A 21,265-nucleotide genomic window follows, 5' to 3' on the forward strand; every position below is an offset into this window, starting at 1 on the left:
AGCACTAAACTGCAAGGAAGTAGTGACAGCAGTGATTTTCATCAACACAGTATGGCTTGGCTTGTTTCTCTAATAGCAGAGAGGGATGTCTGTGGGATACCCACACAGAGGCAATAGACCAGGGTTTATCACTAGGGGTTCCCTGGGAGATCATGATTTATTTAAAAAATTATTTCAAATTCAGGCAACTTCACATTAAAGAGGTAAGTTCCTTTATTTTTAGTGTAAGAGCTGTTAATGCGCGCATGCACATGCGCGCGCACACACACACACACAGGCCGAAACATGAAACGAATATAGTAATTTTTTAACTTCTGGCCTCTATTTGAGCCTGAATGTGCAGGGGTCCCCCGAGGCCTGAAAAATATTTCAAGGGTTCCTCCAGGGTCAAAAGGTTGAGAAAGGCTGCAATACACCAAAGGACTTCCATTTGAACGCAGGCATGGAATAATAAATGTTGGCAAGAAACAAGAAGTAGAAACTAAAATGGGATTTTTATCCCTCCCAATATTTTGAAGAGTTGACTTCTACCATATTATTGCTTTTGAAAATCTTGTTTTCAAATATGAATAGACCAATCTGCTGTTTTGTTTTAACAATGGGCTCCATTTCTGAATCACAAATTGTGTTGTATTGCTCCTGTATATCAAAGGAATTTTTTTGGCAATAAAATATGGATAATTTGCTGTTCAGTAAACAGCAACAACTTGGGTACACAGTGTTTGGAATTCTTAAACAATTGTCCTGCGATACAGTTCTCTGACTTATGGACAGAGATATTCTTTCTAATGAAAAGATATTTAATTTTTAAATATGTTTACTACCTCAAGCTTAAATACCATCTGTCCATCTCCTTGGGGAAAAGTGGGCCACACACTGTCATTAGCAAGGAAAAAGCCAGTGAGTTAGGCCCTTTTTTGTCTGGAAGATCTTGAGCCTATTTCATCCTTTTTTTAGTTCAAAAATGTATAAAACAAATACATTTTTCTGTTCAGTCTTGACAGTGCAAACTTGAGGAACTTCAGGAGTTTTCATGTGGCCAGTAGGTTGTTCACATCAGTAATAATTAAACAAAGTCCACACATCTCTTTTTAAATAGAACATCAGAATTTAGCGGACCAAGTTCCTTGGTTTTGTTAAGTCAAAGCGCCCATCATCCTCTTTGTAATTTAAGAAACTGTTAAGACAGTCAAGGCTCAGAAGTTAAATTAAAAGTTAAAGCTAAAAGTTAAATAGAAACTTAACATTTCCCCAGAAGCATAAATGAGTTGTGTAAAACCAACTGTGTAAGCAACTGAATGCTAAATAAACAGGTTTTTTTAACCCAGTGTTGTGGATACAATGACAGCTGAACCCTTGTTTAAGCAATCCTTTAGCCTGAAATAACAATTCACTTTAAGTTTTTTCCCCTCTCCAATGAATGTAAGAAACTTTATCTATCAATAACATTAACTGGATGTGGGCAGTTCATATTTATGTCTTGCATCAACTTTATTCTATGAACAGTTTTTAACTGTTCCCCTTCCCCAAAGATTCCTAGAGTTTTCATTAGATCAACTAGATCTAGGACACTGTGTAGAACAGAAGAAAAAGTCATGAGGGAAACTAAAATAATCTCATTAAAACAAAATTAATGAAATAGACACACAAAAAAATCCAGTTCTTGGGCCCTCGTGTGGTGCCTGCAGAGAACTCCCTTGGCATCCTCAAGGTCCATGTCCATATTGATTGTTTAAAAGATTATTTTATTTTTTTCTAAGAAATAAGACAAGGCAAAGTACCAGCCTCAAACATTGTACTTAGTTCCAGGAATGCTTTTGGATCCAACATACCCCAAAAAGTAAAGTAAAAATGTAAGAGGACTACAGTCCATGGCTTTATTTGCAAGTATACTCCCAAAGAGAGAGAGAGAGAGAGAGAGAAAGAGAAATAAGCTAAGATGGTATAGATAAGCTAAGAGACCATAGAAGGGATAAATGGGCAGGTGAAGGGATGGGCAACCTTGCTCACCCCAAAAGGACAAGGAGACCTAATCTAGACTTGGCAGCAAAAAATATGGGGCACTCACATTGATAAAAAAATGCAAGTGTGAAGGGGGTAATGGTGACATGTAAATTTTGTAAGAGCAACCATGGATTCTAAAACACAAAACACAACTTCCTGGGTGAAGGTGATGCTAAGTTGACCCAAAGCATTTAAACTGCGTGAATCTGAGAAAGAAAATCCAGCACTCTCTATAGCTGCTCAGAGCTTTCCAAGGTACTCTAAAAATGTTTTTCCAAACGACTGCTTGCGTCAGTGGTGCAGCTGGCTCAGTCCTGGGAATGATATAAACTTGCACATTATTTGGGGACCCACGAGAACAGATGTAGCTGGGCTAGCAGAATGGGAGCCATTTGTTAGTTGGATGGTGAAGAAAATGGGCCGGTTTCACAAAAGATACCAAACCATCTCTTTTTCCAACTTGCCTTTCTTAATTAGGGGCTGCAATTTACTCTTAAAACTAAAGAGAGTTCTCAGAGTATTTCCACATGGAACACCACATTCCTACCATTGGAAATGATTCTCAATCAATGTATGTACGAACCCTAACCCAGACCTTAGGAAAGTGTATATATCTGGTTGGTTTTGCTTCTACGTCACTGTGCTTGAATTCTTTTCTGGCCTTAGATATACACATCTCATTCCACTCCCACATGCAATGTTAATACCACATGAAAATTAATCATCAAAAGATAAAAACCACAGCCAGCAATTCTCTGCTCCCAAATGATCGATCGCATATTTGGAACAGAGTTGCCTGATGGGTAAATCTAGCGAGAGAGAAAGCACCAAACACATAAAATAGCAGCTTTCTACTAAAACGGATGTCTTCACTGTACCATTACTGGGTTGCTCAGCCTGCGTGACCTGAGCCACGAGGTCCTTATTGTGCCTCAGAAACAGGATCGTGTTTCGCAGGGTAAGGGCGTGATCGAAGTACCTTTGAGCTTCACCCTCTCCGGTGCTCTGAACCTAAATAAGAGAAGACAAATACATACTGTCTACACAGATGCAGTTGCCACAACAAATTAAGGTATTACACAACATTCCCAACTCAGTGATTATGAATAGGTCACAGCTGCTTTGACTCTCTAAAGAAAAAAATATCCATTGCATTAGTAGCTATTACATTCCTAGTACTTGTGTAACCTGTACCGTATGAAAATGGAAGGCAAGCTTCGGTACTTGCTGCTGGATCCATTTTTATGGGTTAGCTTTGGGTGCAGGTAAATAGCTATATGTGACTATGAACAGAAAGCTTACCTATAGAAATGGACCCTGATATAGTAGGGGTGGAAACCTTCTGGCTCTCGGCCTAATTTCAAAGCTCCTCTGCAAGAGATCTGTTCAGCCCCCCGGTTACAGCTCTCTATGCCTTCCCTGCAGTCTGCTGCTTTGGAAAGAGAGAGAGAGAGGACCATGTCAGAAAGACAATGGCTGTCTCCACCCATTTCTGCTTCTGATCCCATCCACTGTTGGCTTCAGCTACATCCACTACAGGTAGTCCTTGCTTAGCGATAACTGGGACCAGCAACTTGGTCATTAAGTGAAGCAATCAAAAAGTGAAACCGTGACTGTGCTTATGATCTTACTTCAGCTTTCCTTTGCTCTACAGACTGGCAAAGGCCATAAACGTGAGGATTGGTCGTAAAGTTACTTTTTCATCACTGTTGTAACTGTGAATGGTTGCTAAATGAGGACCACCTGTATGTGCCTTTCAACAGAGTATCTCTGAGTGAATATGATCCTCAATGGTTTGAATAAAAGCCCACCCATGCTGTATAAAGTTTAAATCAGTTTTAAGAAAGTGGTGTGTGTGTGTGTGTGTGTGTGTGTGTGGAGAAGGCAAGAATACCATTATGATACAAAAATCTGGTAACTAAAAGGTAATGAGCAAAGCTTCTTCGTATTTTTCCTAGCAATTCAATTACTGAGGGTTTCGGTTATGATTGACACAAAAAAGAAACCATGTGCTGAGTCACATTATGAAAATAAATAGGGGGTGGGGTGGGGGGAGAAGAGGAGCTCTGTTATTTCCACTGGCCTGCAAACTGGGTCCAGCTCCTCAAGCAGCATTCTGTAATCTTAGAAACTCTCCCCAGGTTACACTTTTGCCCAGCAGGCAAAGGAACCAAAGATCAAAATACGATCTTTGGATTCCGGGGAGTGACATGTACGCAGTAGCCAGAAAGCCTTTAATGCAAGACAATGCCGCTGTTACACTCTTGATCCCTGCCGCAAGAATTGTGTTGTGTGAAAACTCACAGGAGTCAATTGGGTTTACCTTTTCAAGTTCCACAAGAAAACTATCCAGTGACTCATCTGACAATTTCCCCACTTCAAACATGGTGACTGCATGACTTTTCAAATTCTGCAAGGCAAAACACGTTATTACTAAGTGGGCTGCATCTATGTAATTTTCAGATATAACCCACAGTAAAAAAAAACTGTGAAGAACACAGATAAAAACATCTCTTGAATTGCTTCTGTGCAAATCAGGGCTTTAAAACTGACGTTACTCATGATCCCAGTGAAAAAAAAAAGGTAATCCAAGAACATTTAAAAGGCTTTTAACATACTGACTTCAATCAGATAAGCAACTTAACTTACTGGTGAAAGATTCCCCATCATTAAAAAGGCAGTTAGAGTTGAATCAAAGAGGAATGCTATTCTCTTCGTGTGTGCGCTGGACAGATTTAAGCTGTTCACACTGGCTGTATCTCCTTGGGAAAAAAAACAAAGTCAAACCGATCAAAATGGAATTGTTGTATTAATCAGAACTGCCAATCAAAACAGAATTGCCCATCCTACGGTTGGACTCATCACCTAGTTATGGGCCAAGCAGTACGACAGATAGCTTGCAAAACTGAGTGAATCACCCCATCCACCCCTTGCCCACCCACCATCTGGACCTGCTCTGAGCCAGCTTGACATGCTGTGATGTGACTGTAGGTTTGTGTTATTCTGGCCATTAAAGCCTGAAACAGTACAGTACGTAGGCACCAAACGCGATACTGAAAAAGGCCTAAGGTATTTCAGTATATCTAGTTGCTCTTGGCTGAAGTGTTCTGAAATACAAACAGGCTGAGGAAAACACCAAGACGTTGAATGATGGAGCACAGAAAAAAAAACTGGGTATCACAATCTTGATATCCGTGAGCAATTCTAATTACATCAGGCAGCAGAGAGACTATATTTAGTGTTATCTTGCTTGGGCCTTGAATAGCCTAACGCACTCCCGCAAAAGACACAGAGATTTCCTTCTGCTTGCAGCTAGAGATAAGACACATCCTTCCTGCAGGGCTCTACACATGTAGTTGTTTAGCATGAGATAAGGATGCAATCTTCACCTTAAAGAAGAAAAAGAATACAGGAAGATTTATCCACAAAATATAATGTATTCCCTGATTTTTTTTTTCCTCAACCAACCAGTGGCTCCTCCTGCACCGCAGGTGGGACTGCCAAGATTTTCCACATTTAATGCCTCTAGCCATTTGAGAGTGAGTCCTCGGTTTTCGGAATAGTTCCAGCAAGTGAAGGAATCCCTGCAATATGTGGTCAGCAGAGACCACAAGATGCCAGGCCAACGAACGAGAGGCACCGAACGATATGAAGCACAAAAGCAACCGGTAAACTACCTGTCAACACTCTACTGCTCACCTTGGTCATCTTGACTGTTTGTATCTGTATCGGTAGCAGAGGAGCCGGCCTCTTGCGCAGGACTTCTGCTTTCTGCACTGTCCCAGGATAACAGCATCTTCTGGGGGTCCAACATAGTTCTAACAAGGGGAAAATGTGTCATCAGAAGAGTCTTATTGGATTAGACCAAGGGGCTACCTGATCTAGAACCCTGTGAACCAAGCAGCTGCCTCCCGCGGAGTCCACAAACAGGACCAGAGGGCAGCAGACTACTGTGCCCCAGAGACAGATCTGAGTAACTGAGCGGTGAACTGTCAGCTCAAAATAGCATACGATCCTAGGAGCCTGTAGGCTCTCAGCAAAGATTTGAGTTCCGTATTTTAGGCTTTACAGTCCAACCCTTCCCCACCCAGACGACTAGCTTATTATGGTCCCGTTTTTATCGCTGAACCCAAAGATTAAATTAGGCTTTCATGACTTCTCAGGGGAACTGGTTTTAATCAGTGAGGCTGAAATTCAACAACAGGTATTTATTTTGTGAAGCGATTTAGACTCCTGTATGCTAAGCAAATAAGAGCTACTTTTCCACCCCCAGGGTTTCCTGAAGCAGCTTTCTGCAATTGAATCCAAAACACTGTAATGCACATATATATATATATATATATATATATATATATATATATATAAATATATAAATATATAAATATATAAATATATAAATATATAAATATATAAAAATAAATTATCCTCTATGCCAGGGTTCCTCAACCTTGGCAACTCTAAGCTGTGCGGACTTCAACTCCCAGAATTCCCCAGCCAGCTTTGCACAGCTTAGAGTTGCCAAGGTTGAGGAACCCTGCTCTATGAATTGGACATACGTAGGAAATGAAAAGATTCAACGGTGCTTTTCTTTGTGATAATGAGTGGTAGCATCTTAGCTGAGGGTTGGGAAAGTTTAAGGAAGCTCCACTTAATTCAAAGGCTTTTATTCATAGGTCTGTTTATGATCAGACCCTGTGCTGATTTAATTAGAAAATCAAACTGCATCTATATTGAAATTGGGCTTGTTAATCAGCACAGAGAACTTTACTAGGAGTTTGGCAGAGGACTCAAGCCACTTAAAAAGGAAAGCCCTTTGATATACCCAAGGCACAACATTTGGTGGTGCCAGGATCCAATCCATAAGGGACTGTGCTATTTTTCTTGCCACGCTTCACCTTAAAGTTACAGTATTTGAAACATGGAAGCGGCTTCTATTTCTTTTTATTCTTTCTCACTGCACTTTTCTTTTTTCTTCCTTTCTTTTTTCCTTTGTTCTATTTTGATTAGTTTGTGTTAGTTTTTATGTTCTCTTTAAAACTTTTAATAATTGTTTTTTAAAAAATAAAAAGGTTTTCTCTGATGTAGCGGCTGCTTATTTTTCACCTTACCCAATGTTTCATTAAACTCCTGATATTAACTCTTGGACAAGCAGTGTGAGATCATATGAACTGAGAATGATTAAAAAAAAAAAAAAACTCAGGTAGAAATATTTGCCAGGAAAGACAGATTGGCTGCCTGCTGTGTTCCTTCTGCAGGCAGGCACCAATAGTTTAATTTAGGCAGGCAGGCCTTGGATGGCACAATGGGTTTTCAGTTGATAAAGAGTGGGGGAGGGGAGAGAGCACATTTGGTATTTTTTGTTTTTTTAGCATGTATTAACAGCATTACAATGTTTAACTTTTGTCAGCTAGTTTGTGGGCCTCCTTGACCATCATCTATTGATCTGTTGGTGGAAAAGCAGAATATTAGTCCAGCTTTTAGCTGCGAAATACTTTGATTCCAAAAGGTGCAACAGGTTTTACAAGAACAAATTTATCAAATGTCTGCCACTTGTTAAAGCAACTGTGTCTTTTTCCGGGATCACAGCCATGGAGGGCAGCTGTGCAATTCAGGGAAAAGACATAGCTCATTTTAAAAGTTGCAAATTTTCCACCCCCAGGTTTCCTGAAGCAGCTTTTTGCAATTGAACCCAAAACACTGTAGAGCTCTAATATATAATCCTCTTTGCATATTATTTACTATTATCTACTATGATTCTTCAGAACAGTGTTTGAATAAATGCTCAAACAAACATGGAGAAAAACTAAGGTAGGAAGGAGAAATTGCCCTCTTCCACTTTCAGTAAAAAATTGTACCAGTATACTTACTTTAGCCTGTTTATAGAGGGAACATTCCGCCATGATGAATGAAGATTATCCAGATTTATTACTTGACCCTTTTTATGGGCAAACCCTAACCGGCAGTACATGGAAACAGCATTCTGAAAAGAAAACAACATTATTCTAGCAGCGTGCTGTATTTGTTCAATAATTTCAAGAAAGAGAAAGAGAGAGAGAAGTTGAGCAATAGAACAGTTAATCTTTTCTCTTATACAGTTAAATGGAATGAAGGCCTACCTTCACAAGTGACAAATCAATCTCTAGGACATTTGCCAGCTGGAAGTATACAAAATAAGTAAGGATTACTGATAATTCTGTTCAGACATCAGCTCCATTAAAAATGTCACACTTAGACTCAGAGTTGGCCATGTAACAGAGCAAAAATGACTGAGTTAATATAGTGCTTTCCTGGAACATTTAACAACATTTCATCAAGGTGAAATAAAAGCAGCCAAAGAGCTACATCTGCCTGGTCAACTGGCTAGCATTCTAATGCTATTGTAAATACATTTCTCAAATAAGTCAGATGTTTAGCAGAGGCTTAAAGTATAAATATACCTGGAAATGGTAACTCTGCATCACCTATGGAAAATGCATTCTCAACAATTTCACAATCAAAGTGGGTTTCTTCAGTGAGAACTTCCACTCATTTGGAATAGAGCCACACCTTAGCAGCACAGAATATACTTCACAATCAAAAGGTCCTTGGCCCTAAGTTTGATTGATAGTCTGATCCAGCATAAATCAGCTTTGTTTGTTAATATGAAGGCAGATTTCAAGTATTTTATCAAGCTGAAGTATTTTCACAACTACATTTCACAAGGATTTATTACAAATAGCTAGGAATTTGATTTAATAATACTTTCTGTTTGAATAGTGTTTTCCATTAGTACAAAAAGAAAAAAAGCAGCATGCTCCTCTGGGTTTTTTCCAGCTTAACACAGCAACTTTACATCATCACCTCCATAATACAGGTTGCATGGCATGGCGGGAAGGTAGTTCCATCAAGGCCATGATGGGCAGAGAGACAGATGGCAGGTAGCTGAGGACTGGCTGCTCATGGGAATGGTGGGACCAAATGGTGGAGACCTGTCCTTTCTTCCAGCCCTCAATATTCATTCCTAAGCCAGTTCATCAAATCTTTGGTGGTCCTCAGATTCAGCTGCTGTCAGGTCAGTATGTAATAAGCCCATCCTCATCCATGATCTGATTATAGATGAGGCAGACAACCTGGCATTTATAACCAAGCCCTGGGTGAACCTGGAAGGTGAAGGTCCCCTCTCATGGTTATTCTCACCTGGGTTGGGGGTTTGGCACTGTAAGCATGTGTGAGACCCTCTAGTTGAAACTGAGCTCTAAGGAGCAGTTGGGTTTGCTGCTGCTGAACTAGCCTCCCCACTGTGCACTGATGTCCCTGGCTGAGCTGCTAGATTCCGTCAACGGCAATGGTTCTTGGGGACTTCATCTGTCCCTTTGGCATGGCATCTGGGATAGCATGAGTTTATAGCCACCGTAGCAACCATGGACCTGACCCAAGTCACCGAGAGCCCAATACATGCCAGGGGTCCCTGGATTTTTGTCTTGGGACAGCTGGGATGTGATCTGAGAGTGGAGAATATTATCATCGGTCTTTACCATGGTTAGCTCACTCTCTGACCTCACCACTGGGACTCTGGGCAGCCAGCAGGAATTAAAATACAACACAAATACAATATATATTAAATAAAAATAGAATAAAGAATAGAATAAAACAATAAAACAATAAATAAATGCATGCATGCATGCATGCTTCTGAACAGATACTGATTTATAGCCCCCGAGAAGTACTGAAAGAATGTCTTACCTCTGCAACGTTTGTGTGTTCATCTATGGAAACAAATATCTTGTACAGCAGAGTTTCAAAATAATCTCCCTGAACTCTGTTCATAACAAATCCTTCAAGTGGTGGCACTGAAAAGAAAAGCTATGTTTTAAGGATATTGTTAGGTATACAAAGAAATGCCACTTATCAAGGTAAGAATATACAATAGAATTCTCATTCCTGCTTCTGTTTCAGAAGAGAAATTGGCCTTTCGTAAGTGAATGAGATCCAGTCACAAACTTACACTTATTTTTCTACTTGTACTTTACCAAATATCAAATGTGTAAATGAGACATATTCATCATGTACATACCATAAGGCTCTTCAAGTCTAAGGTTTTCATGTAAGATTCCTGTGCAACTGTTGCCCTTGGACTTTATTTATTGGTCTTTTATTACTGCTGTTAAAACTGATAATGAAGCAAACGCATTTGCTCACATTTTTCTCTTTAGCTTACAAAAAAGGCTAGGAAGGTATATAGGTTTCCCTTGACATTAAGTCCAGTCGTGTCCGACTCTAGGGGGCGGTGCTCATCTCTGTTTCAAAGCCGAAGAGCCGGCGTTTGTCCGTAGACACTTCCGTGGTCATGTGGCTGGCATGACTACACGGAACGCCGTTACCTGCCCGCCGAAGTGGTACCTATTAATCTACTCACATTTGCATGTTTTCGAACTGCTAGGTTGGCAGGAGTTGGGACTAGCAACGGGAGCTCACCCCGTCACGTGGATTCGAACCGCCGACCTTCCGATCGGCAAGCTCAGCAGCTCAGCGGTTTAACCCGCAGCGCCACCGCGTCCCTTAGGGAGGTGTATACAGTGGAGGATAATGAAATAATGCATGGTTGGATCAAGTATTCATCCTTCTCTTCTAACTATGACTTAGGATCAGCCAACAAAGCTAAATTATGGAATATGTAGGAATATCAAAGTAAGTGTTTTGGCACCTGATGAAACTCTTCACTGAAATCTGGGATTCCCCATGATTATGGTGATCAACAAATTTAATTATTACATCTTTATCTGTATCAGTGTATTGAACAGGCTTCTTTAAAAAACAGTTATATGTACCTGCTATGCAACTGTCATCAGATATCGGTACGTCAAGGTAGATAAACCCTTTATTATATAAGCCTATGGATACAAAAAAAGAACCTCATTATCATAACACATTATCATGTAGTGTCTTCTGTCAGTTTATTATACTGAGAAACTAAGAAAGTGAGATAGATCTCAGAAACGGGCACATGAAACACTGACAGTTACGTTCACATTTTTCTCCTATTCCAATTAAATTTGGTTGATATTTCAAAATTTAATCCAAATTACCACATGCATGGCACAGTATTGCATGGAGGAGCTAATAAGGCCGGATACAGCTGTGGCACAGACCTGAGAGACAAAAAACTCATTCTCTAAAGCATCCTTGCTCAACATGGTGCTTTCCTCAAGACTGAAACTAATAGTAGACTAGGAAAAAAAAAATCATTCTAACAATTTTATGATGGTGCTTTTTAGATGAGGTAGTTCCTCTGAAGATATTCAGATGAAAGTTCCAAAATAAAAATGGTTGAAAAGTTATAGTTATAACTCTACCCCTAGGCACATTTGCTTAAAATAAGCTCCACCAAAATCCAAATATAAACATTTCCGAACAACAATTAAGTGTAATTCGCAGCTGTGTTCTCTGAAGAGCTTGGAAAAAGACATTTTAGCTGAAAAAACATGTAATACATCTATGGTGAAACCTTGCTGTAACCGACCAGTAGAGGAGACATGTCCATTATTTCTGTATGCCTGTTAAACTGTCAATTATATCGTTTGCAGCAATTTACAATGTTATGGCAATTTCCCTAATGATATTATTTGTGGTTAATTACATCATTATGCCAATTGCCAAAAATGATGTGAAATTAATATAAATTTAATTGCCTTCAGGAGGACGTCTGGACAGAAATCTGGTTAACTGCATTCAAAGTCCACTAGATCAGTTCTGTTAAATTGTGGTTTCACTGTTTATTAATATTCACACATAATTGTCGTAAAACCTCAAGCGTTATACAGATAATTTATTGGTTCTGTGTGGTGCTCAGGTATCTCGGATAGATTAAAATTTGCAAGTAAATTCCAGCAGCATGATTCAGACGATTGAGACATTTGTTCCATGAGCTGGAGGAGTCTTTAATTATTAAGGCTATCCACAAATATGACATAGCAAAACTATTTTCCAGATTGAAGGGAAATCACAAGTAATATGTGATCCAGCGCTGGGATCAGCTGTTCTAACGAAGACAAAAAGGAAAACTCATACAGCCCCAGGTAAATGCCCAAATTATTCTCTAATCATTGATTCTCTCTGATATGCAAGCTTTCCAACCTTTTAACTTAACTCTGGAACAAAAAATATATGCAGAAATTATTCTTCTATTTGAGAAAAAACACGTAACTCACTGTGAACAACACTGTAGTCTAGGGCTCCAGCAAGCTGAGGACCTGAATCAATGATTTTATCAACTGCAGATTTTTCAGAGGGAGTGCATATCTAATGAGAAAAGTGTATATTAAATAATGTATTTATACTAATAACAGGGTTTTAAAAATTATTTGATGTAGCATTTAGATTGGGCAATGAAGAACACAATCTATCGCTACGCTGAGAACCCACGGTTGGCCTCAATGCTAGAATAAAAATTCTACTAGAGAGAGATGCACATTTCTGTTCATAATGTTAATTCAAGATCACTTAATGCAATTGTACTTTGTAGCAAGGTACAGATAGATAAAAGGAAGATTTTTTCCCCAACATTGCATAATTAGTTTATGGAATCAAACATAAGCTACAACTGTTTATCTTAAAATATTCTTTAAAAGAGATTAGGTAGACGTTGTTTTATAGTACTACCTATGATACTTAAGTGGAACTCACACATTAAAAAATAGCTTAACTCTGAATATTAGATGTTAGTATTGTTATATTTGTGCCTTACCATAGGGAAAAAAGTACATTTGCTTCGCAGCAGCTGATTCATAAAAATGCATGTAATTTTCCCAGAGGAATGTAAATGATGTGGGCTACAGTAGGTAGCCTAAGCAGAATCCAAAAAACAACCTGATCCATTTTCTATAAAAGATCATTACTGCTGTAATTTTCAAGCAATTCTATCAAGCATAATTCACCACAAGAAATGTTTCTGATCAAAACAGCACGTATTATTAGGTTCATGACCAGGAAATGGGGGTAAACTTCATTAGCAGTCCACCAACAAAGCGTAACTCTAGCCGAGCTGCACAAATTATTTTATTTGTACCTTGATGTCATCCTCTGTGATATAACCAGCTTGTACCACCCACCAAGCTTCTATGGCAATTTCTACTGGTTTCATGGGTAGCAGGTCGCGAGCAGTTTTCCTTCTAAAAAATTTCTGAAACGGTAGAGCACATTTGAGAAGGCGTATTGCAACGATCACAAGAAAACAACTAATTTTGCTAGCACATAAAACGGAGGAAGCTACGTTTTCAAACACAGCATACTCAAGTCTTTAAACACACTATCCCTTCCCCCTGGTGAGACTGCCCTTATCGTTCAGCCTTGGAAATGGTTTCTGCAGCACATTCTTTACACGTTGCTCCACTTCATTTAAAGTGTGTAAATGGAAAGTAAGCAAGTGTAGTAGCTTCCTGTCCATTCTTCAATTTCACCAACACAGATCCAAGTTCTTTTTAATTGAAGCACATGCATTCAGCTGAGAACAAGTGTTTGTTTCCCTTTTTCATAAACCAAAGACAATGATACTAAATACAAAGAGATGGGGCATTTACAAATCATAGATCTCCAGAGCCTACAAAGTAAGCCTTAGATCAGGGGTCCCCAAACTCTTCAGCTCATTGACCACTTCATGAAGTTTCTGATTGTTTGACCCCCAAACATTTATTATATGAAAATAATTTAATAAATATTACTTTAAATATGAATGATAATAATAACAATAACGACCCTTTGGATCAGTGTTTCTCAACCTTGGCAACTTTAAGATGTGTGGACTTCAACTCCCAGAATTCTGGGAGTTGAAGTCCACACATCTTAAAGTTGTCAAGGTTGAGAAACACTGCTTTGGATAGTCCCATCAACCCTTGCTGATCAATACTGACCACTTTGGAGAACCCTGATAGTCAGTCACCTAAAAGCCCTTGTTCCCTTAATGCACTGTATCATACATGACCTGCCACTGATGACTGAATGGAAACAGAATACAGAGTACAGCTCCTTAGAGGAGCTCTTCTTAGCCAATGTTGAAATAATTTTATTAGCTGGCAATTCATTGTAGGATGTAATTGAAAAACGCACAGGTTTACCTTTAAAGTCATAAATGAAAGAAAGCTTTCTCATACATGTACCTGTCCATCTGCTGAGACTTTCATTGGGAGCCCTCTTCCAGGGAAACTGAGCAAGGCAGCAATACCTGGGAGGCCTGTTTTCTTTTCTTTTTTCTTTTTTTTTTTTGCTGGCTTCAGAAATCTCTCTAGAGTGAGGTATACAAGTCACTTTCCAAGTTGCCTCTGAGGGCCAGAGATCTTTTTGATTTCTGAGGACTTTAAAAACGTTCAACTAACTTTCATTCATCTCCCATTGGAATACTCTTATTTCTGGGAATGTGATTCTGTCACATATCGATAATATTGCCTGATCAGTGCTACAGTGTTTTTTTTCTTCTTCTCAGCTGTCCTTAGCATATTCTGCTGAAGGGCAAGGAATACTTTTAATCACCAAATATATACAGTATTTATGCTGTGCAAGATGATGGCAGGATATTTCCTGCCACTGATCAGAAATTGAGGGAAAAGGGAGTTCGCAGAACTAGAAAAATGACCCTTGCAACTTGGCAAAGACTACAGATGATTGGGTGCACGCTGTGGCAAGCCAATGCCCCATAAACTGCCCTCTGTAATCTGCAAAAACAAACTGTCCTTGATGGCAGCCTCATAAGTGTTTTTCAAACTCACCAAGCCAAAGAAGCAGAACTCTGCAAACTTACCTTTTAGGTTGCAAGAAAAGCCGGTTAAGCACACTATGGACGCTCACAAAGTACGAACGTACTTGAAACTGTTATTACTGTATACGTACTTGTTTAATATCAATGACTAGAGGTCAGTACTAGATCAAGTGGAGAAAAATCAGAATACATACTTTTGATGACCTACACTGGTTCATCAGATCAATGTACTGATTTCTTCCTATGCCAAGAAGTCTTAAGCCTGAAAAGAAGAAGAAAAGTCTTCAGACAGAATTATATTTGGAAACCTATTCTGGGAGAAAGTATTACTAATATGCAGCATGGCCTCCTTTTTTGCTCAATAACCAAAGAGGCACCTTTAAAAACAGCAAAAAAAAAAAGTAGATGCATTATCTATAAGAGGCTGCTTCGGAACAACGTCATTTGTCATTACAATACATTCAGTTGGAGACAGTCATTATATTCTGATTGGTTGAAAACAAGTGTTTTGTCTGGAATTATCATGCATTTTTAGTTCATCCTTGATTCAAAAGATACGTAAGAATTTAATCTGAAAAACATCCATATTTGAAAGCAGTAATAGCTGACTTGGAAGAAAGGAGGCTTCCTTAATTCTCCTATAGCCTGGAGATTTCAAACAATACATATACTTGTTTGCAGCTTTTATCAAAGATAATCTTTTTCTTAAAAGTCTGTCCTAGAATTCTGAGCTTTTAATCCAAGATCTGTATTTGAACAAGAAAAAAAAACCCTGGGTCTGCCTGTGAAAGACATTCACTAAAAGTTATAGCAATCTAACTAGAATGGTCGTATAATCAGAAAACTAAACAAAGATAGAAACATTACTCAGAGCAATTGCTTCAGTGGCTGCTCTGCTGATAGCTAACTCTGTTAAAAAGCCTATGTTATGGGCTGCAAAGTGATTGCAGTAGAATTACCTAAATAATCTAAATATAATCAATTATGACTTACAGCTGAGACAATAAACAACTATTTAACAGTCATGTGATAGGCTGGACATTTATTTTCTTAACTTTCTCAGTGTAATTTTAACACTGTCTCTTTTGTTCTGTTTTCAGATGGGAGACATTTACTTTTAACTTCAAAAGCTCTCTTAAGCAAAAGCTCTCTTAAGCAACTTCAGCAACAAAAAAAGGAACTATCATGCAGCTGTGCTTTTGAAACCAGCATATTATTATTATTATTATTATTTTTAAAAAAGGCATTTATTTAGCCCACATAAACAGAATGTAAGTTTATACTTACAGTCTGCAGCAGTAAAATTAGGCAACGAATCGTAACTTTTTTCACTGTTCATTATGTCCTTCGTAAAGAGAAAAAGAAGATGCAGGGTCAGTTTCAGTCACTGTACTTTTCACACTTCATAGCTGTACATGGATGCTATATCAGCATGTATTGCAAATCCTAAGCCTTGTATTTCATAAAGCTGCTGTCACTAGAAAAGAACTGGGCATTAACTGCTATGGCAAACAACTGCCAACTGAACCTCTTCCCTATTTTATGTGCTTATTCCTTCCAAGCGGCTTCCTTGATGAGAGAAACTGAGGGGCAAGCCCAAAATGAAATACTCCGTGGATATGATGTTCCCCGATGAGTAGTTCTAAGAAAAAGCTAACAACAGACTGTGTTTCCAGTAGGCAAGCATAACATGGCAATAGAAGGAAATGGTGTCTCTCTTTTTAAGTATTTCTCTGAATTTACCTCCATTATTCCTGTGTAATATGAAAAAGGCGTTATCCTCAAGCCTTTCACCATGATGTCAGACAAATGGTAGGGATATAACATAAGATGATCTCTGCTATATTTTAACAGATCCTCGTAGTATTTGCGTTCATCTTTCTTGATGTGCTTAACTGGGGGAAAAATGAAATGTTAGAACAGTCTTCTTAACTTAGTTTGTAATGTAACCTATTTTTAAATGGGGTGTGAATGGGGTATAAAGACCTTTCAGTGCAAAATGGTTCACTTGCACACAAATTTGAACAAGACTCTAACTGTGCAAGTAAGAAAGTCAAAACAAGATGGAAAGGTTGGTGTTCTGAAGTCCATGGCCCAGTGGGAGAAAAGTTATCTTTTTAGTTTACTATTGAATTAATACCCTACCTCTGTTTATTGTAATACTCAAGACTATTTTCAACAATAATGAAAATACAGAGTATAAGACATAGCAATAACGTGAATGGAATTAAGCTCAAAGCCAGAATTAAATTCCATAATTAAAATACTTAATCATTGAAATTAAAATACTGTGCCACACAGCAGTCTTACAACAAATGCAGGATTCTTCGATCAGTGACAGTGGTTGTGCTGGCCTAGGATGAGGAGAACTGAAGTCCTTAACACCCAGAGGGAGCCAGCAACACCATTACTCAGAACTGAGCTTATATTTGGAAAAGGGACTTGATGTGGGGAACACAATGATCTAAGATATGTCTACACTCATGAGTGCAAAAGAGGGAGAGAATGATTTAAAGCAGTGTTGCTCAACTGTGGCAACTTTTAAGATGTCTGGACATGCTGGCTGGGAAATTCTGGGAGTCGAAGTCCACACATCTTAAGTTGCCACGGTTGAGAAACACTGCTTTAAAGTTTCTAGATTACTGACAAAAAATGTGATCTCTCTCTCTCTCATTAATTATTAATACAGAATTAACCAAAAACACCTTGGTAAATAATTTTTTTTGCCAGTACTCAGATCCTAAAATGTGGAATTAATTAATGAAGAAGACCAAAGAATTCAATGAATATTACTTTTATCTTAATACATTTAAAAGCTTTCAGAGTATTTATTTAAAACGCATGCATCTCATCCATTTTGCTCAGATTCAAGACAGCTTACAAATACAAGATGGGGCTATTTCTGTCTACATTTGTAAAATTGTAACAGAGCAACAGCTGTCTGCTACCTTGCCCTTAGCTGCTGCTGTCACATTTTACAGAAATTCCCAAGAACTGGGGGAATTGATCCTCCTTTGTAAAGTGGTCAATGTATTTCAGCAACAAGAAATGTGTTATTATGGATCTTTTTTCCAGGGTGGCCACTATGGATTGCACAGTTAACAAAACATTTTCCCTTTCCCAAATTTGTATTTCTTTATTCACCTAAGTTATTTCTGTACCGTAGTTGATTGCGGATACTGTACAGCACAACCTGCTTTTCATATTCTCGTTGTGAGTTTCCAAGACCCTATGAAACAAGCAAATCGCATTAAGACAAGCTACCAAAAATTTGATGAACTACACCACACTCAAATGTTCAGATTAATATCCATTCTTTCAGCATAAAGTGCTTGAAAGCACCACTCATCTTAATGGCTTACTTTTCAGCAAATATGTACAATTGACTTGTAGTAAAACAAAGCTGTTTTAATGTATCTTTATCCTAAAAGGTTGTTATAAAATGTGCTGCTAAAGAGTAGTTGGAGATTCTCTTCCAAATAAAACCAATTCTTAGAACCAATTTGCATGTTATTTGGGAAAACAACAGCTGCTGAAAAGGTTACTGGAAAGACTGTTTATGTTAATTCTTAATTGAGCCTGGCTGAGAGTATTCAATTACAGTCCTCATTTAGTCTTATGTGGGTAAACTGTAATGATCCTGAACTTGCATATTTACCTGGTACAGAATTTGTGGTCAGCACAGATATGATTTTGTGAATGGAATCAGCATGAACCTCAAAAATGCATTGGTTTGTAGCATTCAAATATCACATGATTTTTATGCAGCACATCCCTTCTACTGCAGACCTATTTTTGAGAACAGTGCATAAAGGTCTTCACATGACCTTTGTAGATACCACTACTAAATGTTGCTGCTGCCTACCCATATGTTCTTAAGACCAGTCTGCATCTGAGGCTAGTAAAAGAGAACACACTGATTATAACACAGCACTTAAACTGAAACCAACAATCCAATTTTATAAGGAATCAAAAAGCAGAATGAAAGTTAGTACTCATTATACTGAAACTGTGGAATGAAGAATAAGAATTTCCAATCCTGGAAAATCAGTAGGTCCAAGTTTTAAAACATATAAAATATATTTATGATTTAAGAATGAAATTAATTCTTCAGAAAATATTATTTCATATCTATTGAACCCCTCAAACAAAGTTTAAAAAGTGTTGGACATTAGATATTTTCTTCTGGAATTGTATGAAATTTGAGGAATTTTTAACTCAAATGAATTTGGTTTGTCTCACTACAACTTTATCTTGGTTTCAAATCAAAGCATATGTTAATACACTTCTGGAAAAAAAATGTAATAGCGAAAGATGTAAAGATGATGCTCAACTATATTCCTGAAACATGGAATTTTTCACTTCATGAAGAACTTTGGCTCTACCAAGTCAGGTGCACAACAAAGAATATAATCGTATGTAAATAGAAAGGAACGTCTTGATATTAAGAAATGGATTCAGGATATGAGTCTGTTTTCTAGTTTTTAAAAGTCTTCATGTTCTAAAAATGAAAAATCAGTTCTACTTTTAGTAATAAGCTTAAAGATTAAATTAATTTTATCCCAATACAAAGTGGACATTATATACATCTTTTTCTTATGATTTTTTCCTTTTTTGATACATTGTTTATTACTATAATGTTCTTTCCTGACTATATAACCATTTTCTGTTGGTGTTGCAATTGTCTGTATTTGACTACGAAAAACACTAAGAAAATAAGTTTAATTAAGATGGTAATGTGGCACTGATACGAATGATATAAAGTTACCAGCTTGCAAAACAAATGCATGCAATTCTGCCATAAAGAATCATTACTACCAACATTAAGAATTTAACTTTCACATCATGTGCATTAGATTTTATGTTTGTATACAAGAATGGTCATCTCTTTTAATCTCTGATGCTGGGAAAGGTGGAAGAAGAGAGAAGAGGATGGATCTTGTTGCAGTGGTGATGAGTGCAACGAGGAAGACCTGAAAGACCAGGTGAGGGACAGATCGTCATGGAGAAAATCTATTTGGTCACTAGGAGTCAAAAATGACTTGATGGCACAAAATCAATCAATCAATAGCACATAGTGACTTTGTACTTGTGTCTGCACAACTCCCTAACCCGTGATTTGCTTAATGATACTTTACAGAGCTGATCCAATTCTTAACTGAACTATAAACTAATAATGCTGTTTCCACAAACTATTTAATCCAACCAAGCCAATCGCATTTTAATTTAGAGTGTTGTGCAAATGTTTTAGATGTGACTTGTAATGTGTTCCCGTGCAGAGATACAGGTAACCTGGAGCTGGGAGGAAACGCACATGATTTGCAGAGAATGTCACCCATGCAACCCCTCACATCTTGAATGGAAGCTCAATGGCCAATCCTCTGCAGTCAAAGCCTGTGTCCTAGGTTCAAACAACGCTTTTCCAATAAAAACCAGGGTGGTGTTTGGGTTAATGTGGCCCTAAAGCAGTGTTTCTCAAACTTGGCAACTTTAAAAAGTATGGACTTCAACTCCCAGAACTCGCCAGCCAGCCATGCTGGCTGGGGAATTCTGGGAGTTGAAGTCCACACGTCTTAAAGTTGCCAGGTTTGAAAAACACCGCCGTAAAACAACGCTAAGGGAGTTCCAGGGAGACTTTAAGCCGGCTAGCATCTTCCAGCCTGGGCTGCCTGTCAGAGAGTTCAGCGCTGCTCACCTAAAGAGACAGAGGACGCAGGGCTGCCACGTTCGTAGCTGCTCTGGAAAGGGGCAGAAACAAGTGCAGGGGCTGACTGGCACTGCCTCAGCCTCCTCGGACGGCAGCTCCCCCGTTCCCAGCCAACGGGGCCTATTGCTCGGGGGAAATGGGGACTGCCGCCCGCCCGCGTGGGGGCGCCAGGCCCGAGAAGGCTGAGTTGCGTCGGGAAGGGAGGAGGACAGAAGAGGCGCTTCCAGCCGGGACAAGCGGGGGGATGCCGGCTCGGCTTCTCGGTCAGCCCAGGTGGGCTACGGGCAGCCCGAGCGGTCAATTCCGCGGGAAACCGGAGGGGGCGTTGCTGCGTACGGATACCGGGAGGGGTCAGTCAGTCAGTACCTGCTTAATGCTGGCGGGGAGGCGGGCCCAGGGGTAGTTGTGGCGAATGTGAAACTCCACGTCCACATTCATGGCAGGATCCCCGGGATGGGGTGGAGAGAGCGAGGGAGAACGGACGGCGGTTGGCGGACCCCAGTCTTCCTCGCGGCCGCCTCAGCCCCGCTCCTGAGGCGAAGCTCCGCCACGACCCAACGCAACAGCTCAAACCTGCCTTCTGCTCCCCCTCCCCCCTCCCCGGCGCTTCCGCGTTCTGGACGCCGGCGGACCCGCCCCTCCAATGGGCGTCACTTCCGGCGCTGGGACGAGACGGGACGTGCGTGCATGTGAGCGATGGGGGAGGCCGAGAAGCGCTCGCGGCATATCCGGGGGCTCCTCCTACCTAATTAGCAATTCGATCAGCTGTATTAATTACTGTATGTATAAAAAAACAAAAACCAGGCACACCCCTTTGCCTTAGGAGA

At 39.3% G+C, this 21,265-nt stretch overlaps 1 protein-coding gene across 3 annotated transcripts in view; it reads right to left on the reverse strand.

The window, feature by feature from the left end:
• Positions 1-21,027, reverse strand: part of FAM91A1 (family with sequence similarity 91 member A1) — a 32,651-nt gene extending 11,624 nt beyond the window's left edge. The window contains exons 1-15 of one of the 3 annotated variants that reach the window (XM_063299647.1): positions 20,805-21,027; positions 17,876-17,960; positions 16,475-16,626; positions 16,019-16,076; positions 14,926-14,993; positions 13,049-13,162; positions 12,192-12,282; positions 10,812-10,874; positions 9,727-9,833; positions 8,121-8,159; positions 7,872-7,984; positions 5,704-5,822; positions 4,654-4,766; positions 4,328-4,414; positions 2,883-3,015 (exon numbers count right to left, since the gene is read on the reverse strand). In XM_063299647.1, coding sequence (XP_063155717.1) covers positions 2,883-3,015; positions 4,328-4,414; positions 4,654-4,766; positions 5,704-5,822; positions 7,872-7,984; positions 8,121-8,159; positions 9,727-9,833; positions 10,812-10,874; positions 12,192-12,282; positions 13,049-13,162; positions 14,926-14,993; positions 16,019-16,076; positions 16,475-16,626; positions 17,876-17,960; positions 20,805-20,876 — 1,414 coding nt within the window. In that variant the 5' untranslated portion in view covers positions 20,877-21,027. Of the gene's footprint in view, positions 1-2,882; positions 3,016-4,327; positions 4,415-4,653; positions 4,767-5,703; positions 5,823-7,871; positions 7,985-8,120; positions 8,160-9,726; positions 9,847-10,811; positions 10,875-12,191; positions 12,283-13,048; positions 13,163-14,925; positions 14,994-16,018; positions 16,077-16,474; positions 16,627-17,875; positions 17,961-20,804 lie in introns of those variants that run through there. The other 2 variants (XM_063299648.1, XM_063299649.1) reach the window with 2 other exon arrangements.
• Positions 21,028-21,265: the final 238 nt, after the last annotated feature.

Source organism: Candoia aspera, chromosome 3 (assembly GCF_035149785.1).
Source record: "Candoia aspera isolate rCanAsp1 chromosome 3, rCanAsp1.hap2, whole genome shotgun sequence".
Lineage (NCBI taxonomy): Eukaryota > Metazoa > Chordata > Lepidosauria > Squamata > Boidae > Candoia > Candoia aspera.